At 41.0% G+C, this 13,549-nt stretch overlaps 1 protein-coding gene across 3 annotated transcripts in view; it reads left to right on the top strand.

The window, feature by feature from the left end:
• Positions 1 to 7,210, top strand: part of Plekhf2 (pleckstrin homology domain containing, family F (with FYVE domain) member 2) — a 29,790-nt gene extending 22,580 nt beyond the window's left edge. For all 3 annotated transcript variants that reach the window (XM_013012529.1, XM_013012531.1, XM_013012530.1), the window contains one exon: positions 4,441 to 7,210. In XM_013012529.1, coding sequence (XP_012867983.1) covers positions 4,455 to 5,204 — 750 coding nt within the window. In that variant the 5' untranslated portion in view covers positions 4,441 to 4,454 and the 3' untranslated portion in view covers positions 5,205 to 7,210. The remainder of the gene's footprint in view (positions 1 to 4,440) is intronic.
• Positions 7,211 to 13,549: the final 6,339 nt, after the last annotated feature.

Genomic DNA, 13,549 nt, shown 5'->3' with positions numbered 1-13,549 from the left:
CCCCCCCCCCCCACCAAAGTTGTAAAGTTTGGTTTTTGACATAACGACTTGTACTTCTCATTGTTGCAATGGGTCCACCTGTATCCCTAGTTAAACTTGTTTTTCCCCTTCCCCTCCACAAATTATACCGACATCAAATACAGTGAAAGCATGGGTTATACTGTGGGGGAGGGACATACAAGGCAACAAAGAAGAGATCTGGTAGTCTTGTATTCGAATCCTTTCACAAAAGGCTGAGAGTTCTTACTGCTTAGGGCACCTCAATGTGCTGGCAGTAAATTTGTATTTGGAGGTTTATGTCTGGAGTCAAGATTTTAATTTACCATAGAATATTGCTTTGGTGTATCTTAATAATAGCTTAGGTAAAATTGGTGTTTTAATTTCCTTTCATGGCTTTACTCCATTCTTCACACTTCTTTCTCCCATTGTGTTTCCTCCCTTTAATCCCAATCCAACATACATTTTCTCCCTGTCAGTTGTTTGTGTGCAGGGAAGAATTTGTATTCTTCCTCAGAGTTTCTAGTTCTTTTCCTTTTTCTCTCTCCTTTCCTCCCTCCCTCCCATTTTGGGCTGATTTTTTTCTAGACTGGGTCTTGCTTTGTTTCTTGCACTGCAGTCTTCCTGTTTGTGCTTCCCTTAGTTGCTGAGATGGGAGGCACATGCCATCACACCCTGCCATTGATTGAAATGGAGTCTTTCATGAATGTAGCCCTGGGCTGGCTTCAGATTGCAGTTTCTTTACCTCAGCTTCTCAAGTAGCTAAGCTTGAGCTACCATGCCCAGCCTCGTTCAGTTCTTTTTGTGTCAGACAAAACATTTGAGGAGGGGCTGGGAAGGTGGCTCAGTGGTAGAGCGCTTGCCTTGCATGCCTGAGGCCCTGGGTTCGATTCCCAGCACCACATAAGCAAAAAGAAAAAAGCCAGATGTGGCGCTGTGGCTCAAGTGGTAGAGCGCTAGCCTTGAGCTGAAGAGCTGAGGAACAGTGCCCAGGCCCAGAGTTCAGGCCCCACGACCGGACCTAAAAAAAAGAAAAAACATTTGAGGAACAAAAAGGATAGTGGAAGTGGCTTCTTAAAGCCAAATGTCTGCTCAACCATTGTTTTTGAAGTTTAGGTCATAACTCATTAATGAAATTTAACTAAATGGGCTGCTGATACTGTTAAAAATAAGGTAAAGAGCGGAGAGCCAGTGACTCATGCCTGTAATTCTAGCTATTCAGGATGCTGAGATCTGAGGATCATGGTTTGAAGCCAACCTGGGCAAGAAAGTCTGTGCGAATCTAATCTCCAGTTAACCGCCAGAAAACCAGAAGTGGCACTGTGGCTCAAAGTGGTAGAGCACTAGCCTTGAGCAAAAGGAGCTCAGGGACAGCACCCAGGCTCAGAGTTCAAGCCCCAGGACAGGCAAAAAGTAAAATAAAATAAAGTGATCATACTTGAAACAATTGAGTATTTGTAACCTTTTAGTATTGCCTATATTTATGTCCATTCCTGTGTAACTTCTAAAGGTATGTGATCTAGCCAAATAATTATGCTCCAACTTCGCCCTCCCTCTCTTTTCCTATTCTTTACTCCCTTCTTTCTCTCTTTTGCAGTATTGAGGATTAAATTTGGGGTCTAACATTTGCTAGACAGGTGTTTTTTTTTTATTCCTTTATTCCTTCCTTTCTCTCCTTTCTCCTTCTCCCCCCCCTCCCTCCCTGTCCCTGTTCCTCCCCCTTCTTCCTTTCCTTTTTTTTTTTTTTTGCCAGTCCTGGGGCCCTTGAACTCAGGGCCTAGGCGCTGCCCCTGAGCTTTTGTGCTCAAGACTTTGAAAGTGCTCTATCACTTCGAAATCTACAGCAGTGTTTCTGGCTTTTTGGTAGTAAATTGGAGACAAGAGTCTCATGGACTTTGAAGTTTTAAGGGACAATTAGTGTCCCATAATATCCTGGTAACAGCACAGAAAAATACAATTTGAGCCTTGGTTTATTGTCGTAGCCTTGGCCAATGTACATAATCCCCTTAAATTCCACAAAACAGAAGGAATAATGCAAGTGTAAGATTACTGTGGGTTGGGAATACGGCAGTAAATGCAAAGTGGTTTAACACACTGCCCTCTTTTCTGTGAGTAAATTCTGCTGCTTACTTTACTGAATCTCTCTGCCTTAGTTTCTCCTGCATCTCACATTTTAGCCAATATTGATGTTTCCCCGAGGGATCATAAAATCTTCTCTATTCTAGGTTTTTAAGAGTCAGAATATAATAGCTGTGGAAAACACTATATATGTTTATGATGATTTGATGTTGTTAACTTCACTCGTAGTAGTAATAAGAAAGCCATTTGCATCATTGTACAGGCTGTGCAAGTAAGTAGAATCAGTAGAATTCAAGTGAGGATAAATAAATTATAATTTATTCTTTAAAGTGACAACCTTGGGGTCTTTTTTTGGGGGGGGGAGTCCAGTTGTGGGCCTGAACTCTGGGCCTGGGCGCTGTCCCTCAGCTCTTCAGTTCAAGGCTAGCGCTCTATCACTTGAGCCACAGCACCACTTCCAGCTTTTTTTTCTGCTTATGTGGTGCTAAGGAATTGAATCCAGGGCCTCATGCATGCAAGGCAAGCACTCTACCACTGAGCCACCTTCCCAGCCCAACCATGGGGTCTTTACAGTTATTCTCCTGGGCTCTCTGTCCCTGAACTCTTTTGCTTAAGGCCTAGTGCTCTACCACTTTGATACACAGTGCCTCTTCCAGTATCCCAGTGGTTAATTCTACAGTCTCACAGAATCTCCTGCCGTGGCTGTCTTTGAACCACAATTCCTGGATCTCAGCCTCCTGAGTAGCTAGGATTACAGGCATGAGCCACCAGCACCTGGCTTGCAGGTTTTCTTTTTGTTTGGTATATTTTTCCCCCTCCATCTCCTATACTTGCCTATATCTTGTCAGCTGAAAGGACACTTACTTTAGAAGAACCTTTTCTAACTATCTAGTCTGCTGTTTTTCAGTTGATTACTTTTAGTACCTTTTTTTTTTTTTTTTTTTAAATCATGGCTTTGAGCCATGTGAGGTGGTGCATTTAGGAGGCTGACACAAGAAGATTGTGGGTTTGAGAATCATATGGACTACATGGTAAGACCCTCTCAAAAAACAGACAAAAAGAAAAATTACCACATTAATTATTACTTGGTTCTCACTTTTGTTTTCTGTTTCTTTTTCCTAAACCAGAATCTAAACTTGGAGCAGGGAACTCATTTGTATTTTCCATTTTTTTTCCTGCATCTAGATTGATTCCTAAATATACTAGTTGAACACTTGAATATAAAATAACAAAAAATTATAATATTATTGATGGTATGCTATATAGTTTTATAATCTTAGTTTTTGTGTATGCTAACATTTATGACTAGCTAAGATATATTAATAATATATTGAAGTCTAAAAATAAGCCTATTGCATTTTATATCTCTGAAGTTAGATTATGTGTAATTAAGCATATTTTAAAATTTAGTTGAAATGTTTTATCAATAACAGAAAATGAGGATGTCTTAAAAACTTGTACTGTCAGCCTTGATCAAATACAGTATATATCTGAAGCAATGTGATAATGGTGTTCACTTCTTTTCTTCACTTGAATATCTTGAACACTTTGTTGTATTTTCCTTATTTAAGTTTACCTCCTCAAAAAAAATAGCAAAAAACAAAATGAACTGTTAAAGGTTAAGGGGAATCATTTTAGGAAAAGGCAGGGTCAAACTGCCTGAGGCCTGGTTTGGAGGGAGAGACTGAAAGCAAGGAAAATGGTAGTAATTTTCTTAGTTTATGTAATATTTGGTTAGAGTCTCATTGAGAAGCAATTTCATAGGACTGAATTTCTTTTTAGAATGCCTTTTGTTGTCTACATTTTCATTCCTTATAACAAGTTTATTTATTTATGTATTTTGGTCGGTCGTGGGGCTTGAACTCTGGGCTTGGGCACTGTCCCTCAGCTCTTCAGCTCAAGGCTAGCGCTCTACGGCTTGAGCCACAGCGCCACTTACAGTTTTCTGAGCCACAATGCCACTTCCAGTTTTCTGAGCCACAATGCCACTTCCAGTTTTTGAGTGGTTTATTGGAGATAAGAGTCTCATGGAGTTTCCTGCCCGGGCTGGCTTTGAACTGCGATCCTCATATCTCAGCCTCCTGAGTAACTAGGATTATAGGTGTGAGCCACCGGCGCCCGGCTACAAGTTTATATTTTATAGTTTGCTTACTTGTATTGTAGTTATGCACTGCTACTGTAGTTAACTAGTATAAACAGAGAGGTTAGTCCTTGTGGTGTGTATAGTGATTATTTTAAAAAGAATATTGGAGTATTACCTTTGTGAAAAGCAATAATTTCTTAGATTATATTTAGGTTTATATGTTTATTACCTTACCAAAATTTCTATGAACTAATTAGTTTTTCTTTTTTTTTTTTTTAAAGGCTATTAGCAAAAGATGGTGGATCGCTTGGCAAACAGTGAAGCAAATACTAGACGTATAAGTATAGTGGAAAACTGTTTTGGAGCAGCTGGTCAGCCCTTAACTATACCTGGAAGGGTTCTTATTGGAGAAGGAGTATTGACTAAGCTGTGCAGAAAGAAACCTAAAGCAAGGCAGTTTTTCTTATTTAATGATATTCTTGTATATGGCAATATTGTCATCCAGAAGAAAAAATACAACAAACAGCATATTATTCCCCTGGAAAATGTTACCATTGATTCCATCAAAGATGAGGGAGAATTAAGGAATGGATGGCTTATTAAGACACCAACTAAGTCATTTGCAGTTTATGCTGCCACTGCCACTGAGAAGTCGGAATGGATGAATCACATAAACAAATGTGTTACTGACTTACTCTCCAAAAGTGGGAAGACACCTAATAATGAACATGCTGCAGTCTGGGTTCCTGACTCTGAAGCCACTGTATGTATGCGCTGTCAGAAAGCAAAATTCACACCTGTTAACCGGCGTCACCATTGCCGAAAATGTGGTTTTGTTGTTTGTGGGCCCTGCTCCGAAAAGAGGTTTCTTCTTCCTAGCCAGTCCTCTAAGCCTGTTCGGATTTGTGATTTCTGCTATGATCTGCTTTCCACTGGGGACCTGGCCACGTGCCAGCCTACTAGATCAGACTCTTACAGTCAGTCATTGAAGTCTCCTTTAAATGACGGATCTGATGATGATGATGATGATGATAGCAGTGACTAAGACACATTTTGAAATATTTAATCAGGTGTGACTATCTGAGAAATCAGCTTTAGGTGATATGTAAAACTGCCAGTTTTGCTCTAGCTGTGAATTTGCCTGAGAAATTTCTAACCTATGTGCCTCCTATACACTATGGAAAGTAGCTCTCCCTGCCACCTGCCCTCTCATATATATTATAGGAAGTAGCTCTCTCTGCCATCTGCCCTCTCTGCACTCTTTTACTGGGATACAGCAGATAAATTTTGTTTCTTGTTTATATCTAGATTTTTTTTTCTTTCTGGAATGTTGGGGAAATTTATTTAACTGGTCACCTACTATATTAGGTTTTTTTTCTGTTATATGGAAAACTGAAAGCACAGAATGATGGGAACAAGAGTATAATGTGATTAATAATATTAGTGCTTTTTTTTTTTCTAACCATCCTTATGTAATGGTTAAGACACCAGTAGCAGAGTATGATTTGGAAATAACTTCTTTTCTTCAGTTACCAAGTGGTGCCTTATTCTGCTAGCACTGTTACATGAAGCCCCCCTACCTTCTGGTTTATTTACAAAATACACTGGTGCTCTTCAGGGTGATAAAATGAGTGTTTATGAATAGATATAATTAGGAAAACATCTTACCTTACAGCTACAAATAACCAAATTTAGAAGTATCCTCATATGAATAAAATAAATTTTTTTCATAAAATAGTTGTATTTGTATTTTTACATCACAACTATTTTATAGGCAGCAAATTATAATTGTCAGATATTTTAAATGAAAAACATTATAAATTTGTCAATAGTATAGAAATACATTAGCCTTTAATTCATTATTTGAAATTCATCTGCTTTAATATTTCTAGAATGAGAAATCTGTTTAAAAGAAAAACCATTGAAAATCAACAAGGTCTTTAAAAAAAAAAGTGTTAGAGCACAGATCTGCTTAGGCTTGAAGATTGGAAGCAATGATGTGTAAGAATGGTCAAGGCATTGACTAGATTTGACTAGATTTCATATCTGTGGAAGTATTGTCTATTTCAGTGTGAAACTATCTTGCATTTACAAATGGTGTTATATTTTATAAAGTTTTGTAAAGCCCCAATTTATATTTTTGTAAAGTAATTGTATATTTAATCTGTTTCTGAAATCATTTTGCAATATATGGAAATAGAGTAGCAATTGATATTTCTAAATTGTGAACTTTAAATCAGTCTAGATTGCTTTTGAGAAGTGGTAATTTCTCACTCTGCTTTTCAGGCAGCCATTAGGCTGAAAGTGTATTTATCATAAAAACTTGATGCATTTTGCACTACTCTTTCCATTTGTATGCTGCAAATAACTACGGCCTTTTAAAGGTGGAAAATCAACAGTTGGAAAGTTTAAGTTCTAATTTTTTTTTAATCTTTAAATTTGGATGTACTGCAGATGTCATAAGAGGCTTGGCTTACTAACTTGTGATGTAGTGTTCTTTGTTACTGTACCATTTAGGTCAGGCACCAGTTTTACTGACTAAATTTTGAAGGCATCTGAGATGTATAGATCTCTTTGTAGGAAATATGAAAGTAAAGCACAACAGAACTAAGGTTTGGGGCTTTTTAATTCATTACTGGTTTTAATATCAGATGGATTTTTTTTGTTTCAAGCAAAATATGTATCTTTAATCAACACAGGGATGGAGACTGTCTAGAGCTTAGCTATGCAAGGCTCAAGAAATCATTGGGTACATGACAGGGTGGACCTATAGATACTTCTTGTATTCTTGTTGTAGGCTCCTGTAGCATTCTCCTTACATGGACAATTTTGTATGACTCTTGAATGATGTTATAATATCCAAATGGTCTTTGGCAGAAAAAGGTTTCCCATCCCTGTAAGGACTATAAATCTGGAGAAATACTAATGGAAACTTGTTGGTACATAGGGAGCCTAGCTAGATCAGGAACCGAGGAGAAATGCTCTGAGATAAAATTTGCATTGTTGGCCTCTATTGATTCTGTTTTTACAATAAAAATATTTTACAATTTCCTGTTTTCTCTGTCTTGTGACTTGGGGATGTTCCTTATTTGCTAAGATAAAGATAATATCCATATTTTGCCTTACTATTCAGCAGTTAGGAATGCCTGCTCTGAAAATGGGAAAATGTGTTGCTTATTGGTCATTTTAAACTGCCTTTTTTTTTTTTTTTTAATGAGCTGGTCCTCAGGTCCTAAGGCTTTTTTTTTTGTTTGTTTGTTTGTTTTGTTTTTTTTTGGGTCCGGTCGTGGGGCCTGAACTCTTGGCCTGGGCGCTGTCCCTCAGCTCTTCAGCTCAAGGCTAGCGCTCTACCACTTGAGCCACAGCGCCACTGGTCCTAAGGCTTTTGTGCCCAAGGCTAGTGCTCCACTATTTTGAACCACAGCTCCACTTTCTGCTTTATGGCATTTTATTGGAGATAAGACTCTTGCACACTTTCCTGCTTGGGCTGGCTTTTTACCTTGGTCCTCAGATCTCAGCCTCCTAAGTGCTAAGGTTACAGGCATGAGCCATAACACCTGGAAAAACGCCTTAAGCTATGTTATAGCTAAGAAGCTTTTGTTAGATGTTACAGTATTTTCAGGTTTGTCCCCACCAGAACTCACACCCAGTATGACAGTGTTAGGATAGGGAACCTAAAAGGAGGTGTTTGGGTCAGGGTGGAACCCTCCTGGAATGCTTCCTCATGTTCGTTCCTGTTAAGACAAGTTGTTAGAAAGCAAGGCTACCCCTGTGTTTTGTTTCTCATGTACTAGCCTTCTACCTTCCTGCTTCTTGCCATGTGTTAAGCTGCACAGGGTGCTGTCAGCCTCCAAAATTATGAGCTAAAACAATAAAACAACCTTTTTGTTTAAAACTACTCAGTCTCTGGGATTTTATTATAGCAATAGAAAATAGTCATTTCTTTTTGGGTCCGGTCGTGGGCCTGAACTCGGCCTGGGCGCTGTCCCTCAGCTCTTCAGCTCAAGGCTAGCGCTCTACCACTTGAGCCACAGCGCCACTTCGGCTTTTTTCCTTTTGCTTATGTGGGTGCTAAGGAATCCAACCCAGGGCCTCATGCATGCAAGGCAAGCACTCTACCACTGAGCCACCTTCCCAGCCCCAGAAGTGTTGGGTGTTTCAAAAAACTTTTTTAAGCCTGGCGTCGGGTGGCTCAGGCCTGTAATCCTAGCTACTCAAGAGGCTGAGATCTGAGGATGGAGGTTCAAAGCCAGCCTGGGCAGGAAAGTCCGTGAAACTCTTATCTCCAATAAACCACCAGAAAACCAGAAGTGGCGCTGTAGCTCAAGTGGTTGAGTGCTAACCTTGAGCTGAAGAACTGAGGGACAGCTCTCAGGCCCAGAGTTCAAGCCCCACGACCAACCAAAAAAAAGAAAACTTTTTTACTGAGACTTAAACTCAGTACCTGAAGTTCTTACTTGGCCTTTTCACTCATGACTTGTACTCGCTGAAACACTTAGGCCATGCCTCCAGTTCCAGGTTTTTCTTGGTTAATTGGAGGTAGTTTCAAGGAGTTTGGCACTCAGCTTGAAAATGTGTGTGCCCACATGTGTGTGTGGGAGCTTGAATTCAGGGCCTGGGTGCTGTCCCTGAGTTATTTTGTGCAAGGCTAGTGCTCTACCACTTGAACCACAGACCCACTTTTGGCTTTTTGGTGGTTAACTGGAGATAAGAGTCTCATCAATTTTCCTCTTCAGGCTGGCTTTAGGTGTGAGCTATCAGTGCCTGGTTTTAGGTTAGATCTCTACATGTTTTTTTTTTTTTTTTGTCGATCTTAGGGCTTGAACTCTGGGCTTGCACGCTGTCCCTGTGCTCTTCAGCTCAAGGTGAGTGCTCTATCACTTGAGCCACAGCACCACTTCCAGTTTTCTAGTGGTTTATTGGAGATAAGACTCAGGAGATTTCCTGCACATGCTGGCTCTGAACTATGATCCTCAGATCTCAGCCTCTGATTAGGATTACAGGTGTGAGCCACCAGTACCCAGCTTATATGGGTTATTCTTAAAGACTATCTCTTAAAAGTCAACACATAAATTTTGTTGTTGTTGGTTGTGGGATTGAACTCTGGGCCTGAGCGCTGTCCCTCAGCTCTTCAGCTAAAGGCTAGCGCTCTACCACTTGAGCCATAACACCAGTTCTGGCTTTTTCTGCTTATGTCGTGCTTAGGAATGGAACCCAGGGCCTTATGCATGCAAGGCAAGCACTCTACCACTGAGCCACCTTCCCAGCCCTTAAATTTTTTTGTCATCCACATTAGTTGAATGTTTTTATTCAATATTCACTTGTACATTGATTAATGACAAATACATTCTGAAAAATGCATTGTTAGGTGAGTGATTTTGTGTGAACATGGCAGTATTTACACAGAGACGGCTATGCCATCACTAGATAAAGCCTTGTGGGACATTTTAACAGCTTTATCGACCAGCTTTAACAGCTTTATTGAGCAGAACTCCATATTCTCCACAATTCTCCCATTTGAGATGTTACTGACCCTTAAGGACTCAACTAAAACCATCACTACTGTTGCCAGAACATTTTTATTACTCCCACCCCTCAGTCAATCTGGCCTCAGGCAAAAACTTTGTTCTTTTTACCTTTTCTGAACAAATCTAGGGAGTGTGAGTGAGTATGTGTCACACATGCACATTTATTTTTGGTAGAATTGAGGTTTGAACTCAGGGCTATGTACTTCCTAGGCTGTTGCTCTACTGCCAAACCATGCATCCAACGCTGTTTTTTGCCAAGGCATGTACGTAGACTGTGATGCACTTATTTTAGGTTTCTGTGGCAGCTGGATGATAGGCAGCTGTCATGTCCAGTTTCCTCCTTTGAGATGGAAACTTGCAGAGTGTTCTGCTGGGGTTGGTCTGGAATCACTATCCTCCTCATCTCAGCCTTCCATGTAAGATGACAGGTACATGCCACTGTGCCTAGCTGTTTGTTGAGAAGTGGTATTGAAAACTTCTATTTGGGCTAATCAACTCCAAACTGCAGTCTTTCTGTTTTCAGCCTTCCCCAAATAACTAGGATTACAATGCCTGGCTTATATACACATTTATATCTAAAGCTCTGTTGAAATCCATGACTTCATACTGATGTCTCCAATTCTGACACTATAGGATTTCTCCCTTTATGAACTGATTTGGTCAGTCTTCTGCATGTAGCCAGTCTCATCACCGCTATTGCCACTGTCATATGGATACCCTTTTCTTGCCACTTGGTTTCTGACTCTTGATGCTAGGTTGCCCCTGTCATGCTTGGGCCCCCTCCCCACTTCTGTCACATGGGCTCCCATACTGGTATTGATCTGTGATGCCGCATTCCACATTTTCCTCACATGAATGTCATCTACAACTCTCATGGGCTCAGCACTCAGTAGAGTGGGGCTGCTGTTCACCCCACCTTGCCCTCACCACGTCTACTTAAGTTCCTTGGGAAACCTGGAGCCCTGGGACTGGCTGGCTGTAGATTTTTACATGTGCTTGAAGTATGAATGATGAATGGAAAACCATTGACTGAATGGGTTCTTTTGGTTTGTTTTGTTTTGTTTTTTTTACCCTATGTCTGAAAGACACACGATTATGAGTGTTGAACCTTTTGTATTAATTTCTGTCAAAAGACAGGGCCCCTGTATATACTTCAGGGGGCAACTCCTGGATCCTTACCAATGTGGAAGTGCTTCTTGACTTTGTCTTCTCCCCCTTGGAATGTGCCCTTTTGCCTATTTTCCTAAAGCCTCTTTGAGTTTGCCCTGGGCTCATTGAACCTATAATAGCAGAGGAAAGAACAGGACCTTGTCTTGGTGGGTAAATGCATTCCTTGCCCTGTGATCAGAGTATTAGTTGTTTCATAAACAAGACTGAGATATCACTGCATGGGCATCTTGTCATCCCTTGCCTCAGAATTACCCAGTCCGACAGGGCTCCCCGCCTCTGACACTTTACTCTGTTTGGGCTCTCCTCTTCTGGGGCTCAAGTGGGAGGATCCCCATCCTCCTCCCAGCTCAGGCTCTCCACCCATGCTAGGCTGCCCCCACCCCCACCCCAGTCTATGGTGCAGGTACTTCACCCTTGGGCTCTGACTATGCACCTGGATGTCCCCCCCCCCCACTCCTCTGCCGCTGCCCCTCAGCCTGCTTGGGCTGTACCTCTACCAGGCCCCTCATGGCATAGTTGCACAGATGCTTCCCATTCTCTGGCGCACACAATGTTTTAGGACTAAATTATTCAGGAGAATGAAATGTGCTTGTAGTGGGTCAGACAAGGGAGTGAGCCAGGAGCCCATGGCTCACGCCTGTAAGCCTAGCTACTCAGGAGGCTGAGATCTGAGGATCCTGGTTTGAAGCCAGCTCAGGCAGGGATGTCCATGAGACTTCAGTCAAGCAGTAAAAAGCCATTAGTGGAGCTGTGGCTCAAATGTAGAGCTCTATTTGAGCAAAAAAGCTCAGGGACAATGCTCAGGGCCCTGAGTTTAAGCCCCAGGATCAGCACCAAAAAAGGCAGCGTGGGGGTGGGGGGTGGAAGGAGGAAGAGAAGTAGAGGGAAGAAGGGAGGAAAAAGGATGGGAGATGGAGATGGGAAACAAATGAGAAGAGGGAAGGGGATCCTGTGCCTCTTAGATGTGGAATAAAAATTACTTTTTTAAGATGAATTTACCTGGAAGCATGTACAAATAGATAAAAGTAGAACTCAAGCTGCTTTGTCTAAAGAAAGTGCTTGAGAGCCAAGATCCTGCCTTTATCAGAGGACTTGAAAACCATTGCTTTATACCAAGTCCCTTGCCATTTGTTATAGCAGCCAAGTGCCAGGCTACCCAAAATAACCCCAGTGGTTTCCAGATGTTCCTGGGTACTAATGACTGAAAAGCCAAGTTGAAGTTACTTTTAGAGCTTTAGTTGGTAAGTGGACAATGACGTAACTGACATAAAATAGGATTAATGAGGAGATTCAGGATCTCAGTTTGGATGAACTCATGAATGGAATCTACTGAGACTTAAGAAAATTTTAGTAAGAGGAATGGACAATAATGAAGCAGTAATGACTTTGAAATATAATTTTCTAGATACCTGAAAATATTTTTTATAGGAGAATAATTAATGGCCACTATTACATACAAATCTACGTATTTGAGACAAAAAAGTCATTTTTCTCCCTAAAATGAAATTTCTAAATGATTGGATATGATAGGCATGTAGGATTTGGGGTTGGCTTTTTTTTGTTTTTATTTTTGGTTTTGTTTTGTTTTTATCCTGGTTCTGGGGGTTTGAACTCCAGGCCTAATGCTTGCTCAGCTTGCTTGCTTGCTCAGTAACACTTCCACTTGAGCCACACTTCCAGCTTTTTGCTGGTTATTTGGAGATGTACTCTCATGACTTTTCTGCCCAGAATGGCTTCAAACCCTGATTTAGATTTTAGCCCAGTCATGCACAACCATGCCCAGCAACTGTTTTTCTTTCAAATTCCTACTGCTATATTCATTTAATTAAGATACCCTACATGTACCCTGTGGGATCTTAACTACTCCAGGGACTAAGATATGCACAAAATACTTTGTAAACAAATAAATGAATGACAATAAAATATTTTTATTTACTCTTTGTAATAGAGTTCCTTGTACCAGGCCAAATGTCTAGTTATTCCTCTTCTTCATGGCGTCTATGAAGCTATGGGTGGACCTAAGAATGACTTGATTTGATTTTCCCTTCCCTTGAAAGGCTGGTGCTCGGGGCTGGGAAGGTGGCTCAGTGGTAGAGTGCTTGCCTTGCATGCATGAGGCCCTGGGTCCGATTCCTCAGCACCATATAAGCAAAAAGAAAAAAGCCGGGAGTGGCGCTGTGGCTCAAGTGGTAGAGTGCTAGCCTTGAGCTGAAGAGCTGAGGGACAGTGCCCAGGCCCAGAGTTCAGGCCCCATGACTGGCAAAAAAAAAAAAAAAAGAAAGAAAAGAAAAGAAAAAACATTTGAGTCTTTATCTTGGGGTTCATTTCACTAACATCAACTTATCTGACCATTTCTGCTTGTCTCAGACACATACTAGCTATTGCAAGTAAGGGAAACCATGGGACCTATGTGTCTTTGGGCCTGCCTTACTTCACTTAATATAATTTATTTCCAAGATTTTCCATTTCTTAACAAATGGAGCAATGTCATTCTTTCTGATGGAGGCATAGAATTCCATTGTGTATATATACCACATTTTCTTTTCTTTTTTTTGTCATGGGGCTTGAACTCTGGGCCTGGGCGCTGTCCCTCAGCTCTTCAGCTCAAGGCTAGCGCTCTACCACTTGAGCTACAGCGCCACTTCCGGTTTTCTGGTGGTTTACTGGAGATAGGAGTCTCACGGTCTCTCCT

The sequence above is a fragment of the Dipodomys ordii genome, unplaced genomic scaffold (assembly GCF_000151885.1).
Source record: "Dipodomys ordii isolate 6190 unplaced genomic scaffold, Dord_2.0 Scaffold17, whole genome shotgun sequence".
NCBI classification, from domain to species: domain Eukaryota; kingdom Metazoa; phylum Chordata; class Mammalia; order Rodentia; family Heteromyidae; genus Dipodomys; species Dipodomys ordii.
This window is presented reverse-complemented; position numbering and strand designations above follow the sequence as displayed.